Source organism: Mauremys mutica, chromosome 2, assembly GCF_020497125.1.
Source record: "Mauremys mutica isolate MM-2020 ecotype Southern chromosome 2, ASM2049712v1, whole genome shotgun sequence".
In the NCBI taxonomy this organism is placed as follows: domain Eukaryota; kingdom Metazoa; phylum Chordata; order Testudines; family Geoemydidae; genus Mauremys; species Mauremys mutica.
Window position 1 is genome coordinate 9,467,986 of NC_059073.1, and position 12,377 is coordinate 9,480,362.

The 12,377-nt window shown below is 46.8% G+C and overlaps 1 protein-coding gene across 1 annotated transcript in view; it reads right to left on the reverse strand.

The window, feature by feature from the left end:
* ADGRB1 (adhesion G protein-coupled receptor B1) overlaps positions 1-12,377 on the reverse strand; it is a 378,168-nt gene that overhangs the window by 176,987 nt on the left and 188,804 nt on the right. The window contains exons 5-6 of the mRNA XM_045007331.1: positions 3,523-3,687; positions 1,512-1,676 (exon numbers count right to left, since the gene is read on the reverse strand). Coding sequence (XP_044863266.1) covers positions 1,512-1,676; positions 3,523-3,687 — 330 coding nt within the window. The remainder of the gene's footprint in view (positions 1-1,511; positions 1,677-3,522; positions 3,688-12,377) is intronic.

A 12,377-nucleotide genomic window follows, 5' to 3' on the forward strand; every position in this document is an offset into this window, starting at 1 on the left:
GCAAATAACAGTGGAGTTCATTAGAAGTTCATCTTCTAGAGTCTATGGAGACAATTTGCTCGTCCTCTCCTCTCCTTCCAAAGTGGTGCAGGATTCATTCTGTGCCGCCGACCCCACAGAATAAAGTGTCATTGTCCCATTAGCGGAGCATTATAACCATGTGCAGTAACGAATCCTCAGAGTAGGGCAGTAATAACTGATATGACTGTCAAGTGTATAAAGCACTGAATAGCTCCCATTGTTGTGTTTCAACGAGCCCTCCAATGCAGCACTCGTTTGGCACAGGAAAGCCGATGATTACCTTTGTGGATTAATTAAAGCTGAAAGATTTCAATTGGGCTGCCTTTGTTTGCATTGCTATTTTATTTGCAATAGTATATGTATTTGGTTTTGTCAGAGCCATTAATTATGTATCAATATTAACTAGGGATATGCTTTGTTACTCTAGCACTGCCAGCTCTGACCTCCTCAATTTGTCTCTTTATGGGAGAGCCAACTTGGTCTCTGCAAAGTTCTAATTCCAAGCAGAGATTTTGGGAGCAAAGGCAGAAATCAAGGGATAGTTACCTGATTTGGGAGCTGGATAGCCAAATGGGTAGAGGTGACAGCAAATGTGGGGAGAAATTTCACAAAATTCTCACACACACATTTCCCTCCTTCCCAGGGAAATATGAAATTTTGAAGATAATTTTGTCAAAATTTGAAACATTTCAGCCAGCCCTATTTTGGGAGGGTTGGTTACAGCTCCAACATTTGGACCATGTTACTCAAAAGCTTCCTCAGGACCTGCAAAGCTCTAAGCTAACATGGGCTAAGTTTTGAGACACACGCAGGGATGATTTACGGTTCTGAGAATGGAAGCTGTACCAAGTGCAACTATTTTTGATATGAGCAAAAGCAAACAAACAGCCACTTCTTTGAGATTCGCTTGGAGGTTTGGGTTCATTCCAACTTTAAACTCAAAGCAAAACTCAGTTGAGTACAAATCTTTGAGAAGTAACATCTGGAAGGTCTGGGGGGCAGTCACATGAGCCGCTGTAAAACTGCTAAGTTCCTCACAGCTCAAATGCTAACCTGGCAAAGTAGCTCCCAACTTACCATGTGGAATAACATATTAGAGGATAACAGAATCTCAGCAGTACGACACTAGAACCAACCCTGTTCTATTTCACGTTGTGTGCCCCAGGTTACTTACTGAGAATGGGAGTTCTGACCCTAAAATTGCAGTTGGTGCTGGACACATTTCCAGATGGACATCTCTGGAGATCAAAGTCCTCCAGCTCGCAGGAGAAGCAGCAGCAGTACAAGCTTTCTCTCCACTATCCTTCAGACCTATTCTAGAGGACCCACTTCTAGGGTAGCTTAATCTGCATGCCCTCTCTGCTGATAGGACCAAGTGTGGAGCCAGTTACTGCCAAACGTGTTAGTGGTTTTGGGTGATGTGGAGAGCTGTCCATCAGGAACAGGGCCAAGAGCCGCTGGAGGGAATGCTCTGTTTTTTACCACCTTACCTGGGCAAAGTGCAATGTTGCAGAACTTAGTTTGTTTTTCAGGTCCCTCGCAGGGGTTTCCACCAAACTGAGGGGGTTTGCAGGTGCGGGTCCGATCCCTGTACCCCCGCCCACACGTTGAGGAGCACAGACTCCACGGAGACCACTCGTCCCAAGTGCCATGCACTGAAATAAAAGCAGAGGGAATAAACATCCCATCCTAGGGAGTCTTAGATAGCTAGAGAATCATTACATGGAACATGGTATCTTGCCCATAGTAAGAAACCCATTAGAAACCAGCATGGGAAGGACCAAAACAAATCAGCCAGGAATGTGCAGAGGAGAACTGCATGGAACATTTCATGAATTGCCACCAAATGGCTCTTCACTAGTTTCACAAATGTGAAAAATCCTGACACGCTTTTCACTGACCCCCCCTCCCTCTTCACATTTTTGCTGGGGGAAAAAGGCCTTTTTGAGCAGCAGAAATACACTTTCAGAAAGAGAAAACCTTGTTGAAATCTGGACAGCTCCAATGTCAAAGGCACAAAACGCAACACCTCTGCTAATGCTACTTTACCCAATGCTTTCTCTTTTATCTCTAAACCTCCACAAGGCATCAGCCTTTTAGAAAGTCGCAGCAATGTCAGGAGGCAGACATCTAAGTGCTAATGCATCATTCAGCAGTGACGCCATCACAGGCAGAGCTAAAGAGATTTGGAATAGCTAGATGGGCTTGCAAAACTCCAGTGTTGTTATGGCTGTACAAGCATTGACTAGTTACCCCTGTTAACTGCTAGAATTAGACATCACAAGGTGCAGCATAGAGCTGATCAGAAACACTTTGACAAAACCATTTTCCATTGGAAAATGTAGCTCGATGGAAACCAAACACTTTGCAAAATCAGATCAATTTTGCTTCAGAACAAAAAACAAATTCTGAAAATGTTCAAACAATCCCATTTCAATTTTCTGAATGAAACGTTCCGATTTTTTTACTTTGGAATGACTTTCTGTTTTTGAAAAAATATATAATATAATATACAATTTTAAAAAGTCAAATCAAACCCAAATGTTTTCAGAGATCCAAAACTATTTTTTTTCCAAAATTTCTTTCATGGACAATTTTTGGGTTCCATTCCAAATAGGAACAAGGACAGATTTCAAAATCTCAAAACCCTTTACGTAACAGACTTTTTATCCTCCACACAGGTCTCGTACAGCAGCTCTGTTTGGACAGCATCCAGGAATTGGAAAGTTTATCCTAGCAGCCATTTGGGTTATAAATCAGGATAGCACAGTTTTAGGCTTCCCAGGATTGCTCGGTTGTAGAGCAATATAATCTAACCTAGCCAAGGTGGGTATGATACACTTGTCACCATAAAATCTAGGTTCCAAGTGCCCTAAGAGCAGTCCCGACCTCCTTTGTGGGTTTTTATCCTCTCCAGCTCAAGTTCTGGATCAAATAAGAAAGTTCAGAGGCCACTGCAAAAACAATCATACTAAAAAAAGAGGCAAGTGAACTTTTCCAAACCTCAGAATCCTGAGCAAAGATTCTGAGTGGTTCTTTACTGAATGGGATCGCATATCCCTAGCAGAGGGTTATCTCGTATGGGGAAAGAATATGTTAATTTCCAGTGGTGAATAAACCAACATCCCCAGGAAACATGTTAAAGCCTATGTACGGTTCTGTGGCTTTCCACAGAAACCACCTGTGACCGTGGGATATGAGTAGAAGGCAATGCTGGGAAGCAGGGGAGGTGGGAGCAGGCAGAGCACAGGAGAGCGGCGGTTTCTCCATTATAAATTGCTACGTGAGAGCAGCATGGCTGCTTGGGAGACAGAGATTGCATCAGGCTGCAAACTCAGGGTCTTGGATCCTGAGCTGGGGAGCGCTCCTTGCCATTCGGATTTGGACAGCAGAGCAGTTCCTGGTAATGCGGGGAACATCTGGTAAGCACAGTGTCGAGAGCCCAGATCCCGAGCGCCTCCTCCTTCCCCACAGTTTGTGCCCGTGGAGTTGGTGGCGCACCTGGGCAGACGGCGGAGTTGTTGCACTGTCTCTGCTCCCGGAGAGGGCCGCTGCACTGCGTGCTGTAGGAAGACGACACACAGAACCTGGTCCTGGTCTGCCAGCCCTCCCCGCAGGTGGTCGAACACACGCTCCACGGGGACCACTCCTCTGCTGCAGGGTCACCTGTCAGGTTCAGAGCAGAAGGTGAGGCCACGGCGTCAGAACCTGGGCGCGGTAACCCCTATGGTTATAGTGAGGGAGGGCGGAGACGGGGGTCCGGTGGGGGTGACGGCATGCTTTGGAAAACAAGAGAAAACCCACCCCAGCTTTCTCCTTCCTCACTGGCCTCTGCCAGCCTGTACCAGTGGAGGCGGAGGGGAGCAGAGAATGAGCCTGGTGGGGACACTGACTGAAGCTACCCATCAAGTTGTTCCTTATAATCCCTGCCCACCATCCAAACCTCAAGCAGCCCCTTTGCAGCAAAGGCCGAACATACCAAGATCGTGGCCCAAATGCCTGCATCACCTTTCAATACCTACCCCACGGTAGGTGACATAGGCAGGGAGGGAAGAGGGTATCCCATGGCTTCGATATCCTCCAACACACACGAGAACCTAGCCCCACAGCTAGAACCCAGACAATAATCATTTAGCGAAACCTCATTTATTTCAGATAGAGTGTTGAAAATGACATCTGGCGCACCTGTAACGTACCATACAGGACCTATAATATGCAGAGACAATCCATAGAGATGGACATTTGAGAGGGGATGAGCAGAGTTCCCAGCACCCTTTGACCCAAGAGAGGAGATAAGGAATGACCAAAATGTCCCTCTTCGCAGCTCCATACTGTAGGAGATCACCAACTGCCTACCAGTGCGACACGAGATAATTAGCAGAAGCCCCTTGTGGCATCTCCCTTTCAGAGCTAAAAGCTCTGAGTGCAATCTCACCAGACTATGATAGCCACTGACTCCCATATCAGGGAGAGCTTTGTGTACCAACCACTGGCAGGGTAACTGGGCCATGGTATTTCAAGGGATTGTGACAAACTGTATCGGACCAATAGGAGTCGGTATCTGTATATTTGTCCAGTGATATTCTAGAAACTATTGATCTCTCTGATTCGGTGCTTATATTTCAACTGCTTCTGAGGACTGAAGCTATTTGGACAGTTGATGTTTAATGATGTCCCACTGTAAGGATGAAGTGAAGGCTGTCAGGGTTTCCTCCCCACTCTGAACGCTGGGATACAGATGTGGGGATCCGCATGAAAGACCCCCTAAGATTATTTCTACCAGCTTAGGTTAAAAATTTCCCCAAGGCACACATTCCTTTCCCTGTCCTTGCACAGTATTGCTGCCACCACCAAGTGATTTAGACAAAGATTTAGGAAAAGGACCACTTGGAGTTCCTGTTTCCCCAAAATATCCCCCCGAGTCCCTTCACCCCCTTTCCTGGGGAGGCTGGAGAATACTCTACCAACCAATAGGTTAACAAGGTGAGCACAGACCAGACCCTTGGGTTTTAGAACACTAAAAACCCAATCAGGTTCTTAAAAGCAGAACTTTATTATAAAGAAAAAAAGTAGAAGCACCTCTGTAAAATCAGAATGGAAGGTAACTTTACAGGGTAATAAAAAGATTTAAAACACAGAGGATTTCCTCTCTAGGCTCAACTTCAAAGTTACAAAAACAGGAATAAACCTCCCTCTTAGCATAGGGAAAATTCACAAGCTAAAACAAAAGATGATCTAATGCATTTCCTTGCTATTACTTACAATTTCTGTAATCCTAGATGTATCATTTCAGTAGGAGCTGGGTTACCTGCTAGGTGTCTCTCTCTATACAGAGGGAACAACAAAGAGAGCACAAACAAAGCCTCTCCCCCCGCACTCCAGATTTGAAAGTATCTTCTTTCCTTATTGGCCCTTTTGGTCGGGTGCCAACCAGGTTATTTGAGCTTCTTAACCCTTTACAGGTAAAGGAGGGAATTTATGCTACCCTTAGCTGTATGTTTATGACAAAGGCCATTAGTAACTCTGGATTTAAGAGTGACCAGTGGATGAGGACCTGTGGAGGGGAAGGTTTACAGAGAGCCTTAACGACAAAGAGAGTTGGACTTGTCTTGATTTCCTCTGCTTGACATGTCACTGGCTCCTGCTCTGGCTGATAGTGCATGGCAGAATTAAATAGGAGAAAGATTAGGACAAATCTTTACCTTCTAAAAATTCAGGTCCATCTCTGCTGTATAACAACCACCTTGGGCTGCCCATTCACAGCACAGATGCTCCCCCCCAACCCCCCCCCCCCCCGAAGATTAGACAACAAGAAAAGGAGAGGTTTGGTGCTTGCAGTCCTGTCTCCCCTGCTTAGTGTGAATGGGGTACACTGGAAGAATACTAGACGCAACTGCCCATGTTCATTAAGCCAAAGATGATCAATACCACTTTGTTCTGTTGATTTGCCTCTGGAGATTAATCCATCCAACCAGTGGCTGTTAGACCAACTATAGGAACCACTAGTCTCAGTCACTGCTTCTAGAGTAACCAGTCCTTGTCTAGAGACCTTGAGACACAGCAAAGCATCTCTCTCCAGCATCTGATTTTGAAGTAGAGGATCTTCTGGGAGATCGGTACAAGAGGACGGGATTGTTATGACAACTGGATCAGGTCTTTGATAACTGACAGCATTCTGACAGCCCTGTCAGACAGATACAGCATTACTGGACTTACAGCTCCCTAGTGGCGAGTTCCACTCCTCATGAGCAGCCTTCTCCATCACCACCACCTTAGAAGCACCCTTGTCTCCTACAAGATGCCCAACAACCGGTGTAATATCCAGGGAACGCTCTGCTCCAGCTCTTAGACCGCTGCTCTCAGTCTTCCCTTCAGACCTTCCTCTATAGGTACGTCTACACTGCAAGTGAAGGTGTAACTGTAACAGGGGTAGTCAGACCCGATCTAGCTTTAATCTAGCTAGCATGGGTAACAATAGCCATATAGATGTGGTGGCCCAGGTTTCAGAGCAGGCTAACAACCAGAGGACCTACCCAGGGTCCCTGGAGGGCCTGTACTCTGGTTGTTAGCCCACGCAGAAGCCACATCACCCCATCTGCACTGCTATTACTATCTGTGCTCGCTAGATTTAAACTCACACAGGTGTGCTTACCCCGGACACAATCACATCTTTCACTCGTCATGCAGACATACCCTCCAAAGGCGTTAATGGTGCACTTAATGATTTGCACTGCTCAGAAAACCGCCACAGATTTTTTTAACCCTGCACCAGCAATTCCCACCTCCGCCGCACCAGTCTTTTAGCAGACAATCAAGCCAAGAGTGTAAAGACAATGACCTTCTTGGCCGGGCTGGGAAAGTCGGGTGTGGGCCAGGATCATAGAAAAGTTGGCCCCTCAACTGTAGATGGTGATGGGGCTTATCTGCTTCTGCCTCAAACGTGCTGCAGCAGCTCATGCTTTTGGTACATCATCTACGCTGTTACCAAGAGGCAGGCCAACTCTCTTATCCGGCTCTTTAAACACTACCTGTCCAGGTTGGAAAGCCATTTCCAAATAGAGAGGCGGGGGGAAGCCCGCAGTGAGACTTATGTGTTCTTTCTGTCAATTGTATGGTGCATAGAGAATGGGAAATTTAATAGTCCGCTCTGCAATCTAATCATATCCCGGCGGCTGTCTCGGATGCACATTTGAAAGTGCCACATTGAAATGAAAGGTAGGACGCTGCCTTCTGTATGTCGTGGTGCTATTAGAGGAATTCATGTCCTCTACGGCCCAAGTTTCACCTCCTCTCTCTCTTCCCCCTTCCTTATTCTGGGCATTTTCCCTTTCACAGTACAGAGAGCCATGATTAGAAGGGAAAGGGAATCTGGCGGGACCTTTTGCAATTATCATCACAGCTCTTGCATTTCCCCTGACCTCACTTTCTAAAACCAAAAGAGTGTTTTTTTTAAAAAATGTTTTCTCTGCTGCCTGGGCAAATATGCCTGTCCAAGCCTCAGGGCCTGAAAAATGGGAATTCAAGAAGTTTCCACTCACTCTGGACCTGTTCCACAGAGCTGCTCAGAACCCCTGGGCATGAGGCCACAGGAAATCTTTATCCACATCCTGAAGGTGCCAATCACAAAAATCTTGTCCGTAGAATGTTTTGTGCTTCTCAGGTCAGATCTTCACCTGGTGTAAATCAGTGTAGCTCCATTGATTTCAGCGAAGCGACTCTAATTTACACCAGTTGCAGATCTGGTCCCTATAGTTTAAATATGTTCTTATTTACTAATCGCTGCATTCTGTGTCCCTAATTAGTGCCAGTTAAATGTCACTTATTTAAGGACAAGATTCTGCCCAAAGAAGCCTGTCCTCTAATTGGGGTTTACACCACTTCGCCCATGGACGGTGGGGTCATGTTAGTAGAGACACACTCCGCTACTGTTTTTAGAAAAAGAGGTCCCTCTTCTAGGCACTAGTGCTGTATAGAATGGTTTTACTTCACCAGTCACTGCTAACTAGTTTAACCCATGGTAAGCATGATGTGACAGTGGTGTCTTAGCATAGTATGATCCATGGTAAGTACACAGGGTCCTGTGTTCCCCTTCTGTTAAAATATAGTTAATCACAGACCTTCTTAGAGGGGAGGCCCTAACCGGGACCCTAGGCCCCTAACCCTAAAGGAAACAGCTACAAGCACAGTCACGAGTAAGCAGACTTACACACAACTTGAGTTCCAGCTTTGTTTCATTTCTTTACCAGGGAACACAGCCTGCCTGGAACTCTACGCAGCACACAGAGCTATCTAGTGGCTGAATAATATAACTGCAATACATGTCTCATTGCTTCTCCGATGTAAAAAAGGCCAGCGCATGCTGCTCCCAGTAGATGCACTAAGATACGGAAGCTGTTTTTCTTCCCGTTGGAGTTTCCACAAGCCCAGGTGAAAGGGCAATGCCACGTTGATGACTCCCCCCCCCCCCTTTGACAATCACAGGGCAGTCAGGCAAAGTTCCTATTCCTTTTGTGCCCCCTGCATCATGAAGCAGTGGGGATGACACAACCCAATGCAACTACCTTATATAACACCAGGTCATCTGCTACTGTATAAGTAACAAGTACTTAAAAGAGGGTGCTGGCATGGAAGAAAGATTAATGCTATCACACAATGACAGACCAGGGTGCCTGGTTTAATGGGGGCCAGCCAGACTCCCACAAGCTATGAAGGTGCTTAGGACAGTGGGGTCTGCAGCAGACGAGTGGGCTCGGAGAGCATCGTGTGTAAGACCCCAGAGCTGTGCCTCATGGACTGCCATGCCTGATTGGCTGAGGAAGCTTTCAGGCCAGCTCTCAAGCCAAGCAGCAGGTGCATCTGACTGGCTGCTCCAGGCATCTGCTTGCGGATTCTCCGCCTCCTTGTGCCTGTCTCGCTCCAAGCCCTGCACCAAGCCTCAACTCTGCCCTGGACCTGCCCTTGCTCCAGTCCTGCCGTAGCCTCACCGCGGCCTCTGAACCAGCCCTACTCCTGTCTTCTCTGACTCTGGTTCTGGTATTCTGAGCCTGATTCCTGCTCCGACCACTAGAGATGCTGGCCTATGACCTGGGATCCTGACAGAAAGCCCTGTAACCGCACCAGCTCATGGTATGCTGGAAGGATGCGCCACTGCTACTTTCACCACAGTCAAGAGATTCAAAATGTGGAGATGCCTGTTGTTAGTGGTGGTATCTGTCCATGCTAGCGCAACACGCAGGGGATAAACTAGGCTCAATGATTGCTGATGATGAGCAATCCTAACAAAGAGCGATGAGGAGAGACCTCTGGTGTAAGGCTAGCGCCAGGGCCACATGGTGCCCCAAGCCAGGAGCGTCTTCGGCACACACACACACCCCGTCCGCCACTCCGTGTGTTAAACTTTTGAATACCTTATTTTTATTGCATTTGTAGCCCATTTCACGACTTTGATGCACAATTTGCATGCATGACTTATCCCTGACATGTAAGACTGACTGGCGGCGCCCCGCCCCTTATATACCCACGAAAACATGGCTGACAACATTCTACAAGGTTTGAGGGAAATGTCGTTCTCAGAAGGTCTGGAAGGTTCCACAAGATTCTACAAAGGTCCAGAACATTCTAGGAGGTTAATGAAAAATGAAGCCACATACGGAATACCTGAAACATTTTACTTCAAATATTCTATTTTCCCTTTTGTCGCTAACAACAGAAACAGCACGCACACCCCCAACTCTGGCACCCCAGGTGGTCGCCTGAGTTGCCTGCCCCTAAATCCGGCCCTGGTTAGCTCATTCATCATCCACCATCTATGCCAGTGTAGGACCCTTCCATCTATCCATTTACTTCCAGGGTGCCCATCAGTATGGTAGCTGGGCATAATATACTGTTCCCCATAGTATACTCTCCTCTGTTTCATCCAGCCCAATTTTATAGGAGACGGACAAAGGGAAAGGAAAAAGGTGGGAGGGGGAGAAAAATGGGAAACCCTGCTGACTCCTTCCCCTGGTCCTGTTCTCTGCCCATGGGATAGGAGTGATTCTCATTGACTTCACTGGAAGTTATATGTATCCTGCAGCAGCAGAATAAGCTGGAGTCTAGGACATCACTTTGCTGGGTTTAACAATGAGAAACAGTCACAGCTGCTCAGCTGCGGCCTTAGCCGCGGGTGCTGATTGTGATGGGAATTTGTCTTGGCAAACAAATTTTAAAAAAAAATCCAATCAATATGTGAGTGCACTTGTGTGCCCAGGAAGCTTAATTAATTTCCTACAGGCTGGAAGTAGCTTTGTCAAACTAGCTCCTTGTTTTGCAGAATAAGCGAAAGCTGCAAACGAATCAGCTCCGATCTCCATTGTAGATGGGCCGGGCCCTGGAAACGCCTGTGCAGTCAGCAGACTGCTGACAGCCCCTTTCCCAGATGGTTATGGGGAATTGCTTTCTCTCTTCCTTTTTCCTTCACAGCTGCACATGCTTAGCCGAGGAGGGAGTTAGCAGAGGTGCAGATCAAGAGTCTGTCAGCGTCACCATACCGGCAGCTGGCTACAGTGCTCCAAGGAAGAAGAGAAATTAGCAGCCCGCCTCACAAGTTTGACAGAGGATGAAGACGGCTGACAAGGGTTTGCATCCTTAACTACACACCACGTTCCAACTAGCAGAGCGACCAGGCTCCTACTGTGTATCTCACCAGTTAAAGTGGCTCACGTCCTGTCTTTTACCCTCCTTGCACTGCAAGATCCGACAGAGCCAGGTCTCCATGTTTCCCACAGGAACATTACAGAGGTGACCTTGTCCCACCTGCTCCTGCAGGTTTGCTGCTTTCAGCATATTCCCAGCAGGTCTGACAGTTCAGATCCAGATCTGAACGGATGCAAAGTTAAAGGGTGTTTGGAGCTGGGATTTTTCCATGACAACTGCCGAGTTCCTCATTAAAAAAAATATATAAACCATCCTGGGTGATAAGTGAAGGCAAGAACCCAGTGTGTCCGGTACATCCGTGAGCACGTTACAGGGATGGTGCAGTGAGTGGCAAAGCCAGGGGACTGCTGGGCTCCTGTCTACAGGGAACAATAATTCTCTCCCATTTCACTGTGTCGTAGGGGTGCTGCCCTCTGGTTACTGGAGAGCCCAGCAGATGCTTGTTATGCATCTCAACAGGCTAATCAAATGTAAAGCCGCAGCAGGTGAAGTTGGAAGTGAAGGCTGCCCGCTCACCTCTCCCCAGCGCCCGTGGAAAAGCTTTAGCTCTTGTGTCAGATTAACAAGGGCTGTCGCTGAGATTGCTCTGGCTCGCTAAAGCCTGAGCGATCCCACACTGTGCTGTGACTGCACCAGCCCTGCTGAATGAATCTCCTACTTAGCTGGACTCCGGTTATGTTCCCCGTAGGTAGGGCTGCTCGGAAATGGTTCATCAGAATTGCTTTCCACTAGAAAACGCTGTTTCGACTAACCTGAAATATTTCAACAACGTTCTCTTTTTAAAAACTGGCAAAAATCATTTAAAAATTTGGGATTTTGGATTCAAAACAACTTTTTGCTTTGACATTCACTTTTTAAAATTTAAATAAAAATGGCTGAAATCAAAACCAACCATTTCGAATCTCTCACCACAAAATGTTTTGTTTGATTTGAAATGATTTTTTTTTTTAATTTTGTTTCACAAAAAGAAAATTGACCCTTGGAAATGTTGGCCCCTCCACCAATCTCTCTCCTTGTTAGAGAGGTAGCTTTCCAAATGCAACCTGGGGAACTGAGATCCATTTCAACCGGTCATTTCCTTCACTCTTCAAATGCCAAATCCCCTTGGACTTTGCCTCTGTGGATTTAGTAGTCCGGGTTTAGTTTTGCAAGCAGTAATCACTTGCCACGATATCTGGGTTCAGTGCAACACAAGCAACCGTAACCATCACATCTAATAGGAACAGCTCACCATTTGAGTCACCTGAAATGGTACTGGGCCAGAGCATCGGGGAACATACTATGGGGAACAATCTTGTACTGGCCGAGGAGGACAAACAAGATGACTGGCTAGGACCAGGTGTTTCCATCTCCATAGCTACAAACATCATCTTTTCTTACTAATGATGGGTTATCTATTACTAGAACCAAGTCAGTGTTCATGCTCAGACTAGGGGGGACTCTCCTCACCCCCCACCCCAAGCTCTGGAAGGGGAACTAGCTCTCAGTGGCTGTCTGTGATGGCAGACCCACTTGTTTCAATGAGCCTTTCTTCACTCAGCAGGGTAGGGTGGTGCTAATGACAAAGGGCCTGACTCGAATCTCACATACACAGGTGCAAATCAGGAGGAATGCCAGGAAAGGCCATGCAATCATAGCTGCAGATGTCAGATCGGAACCAG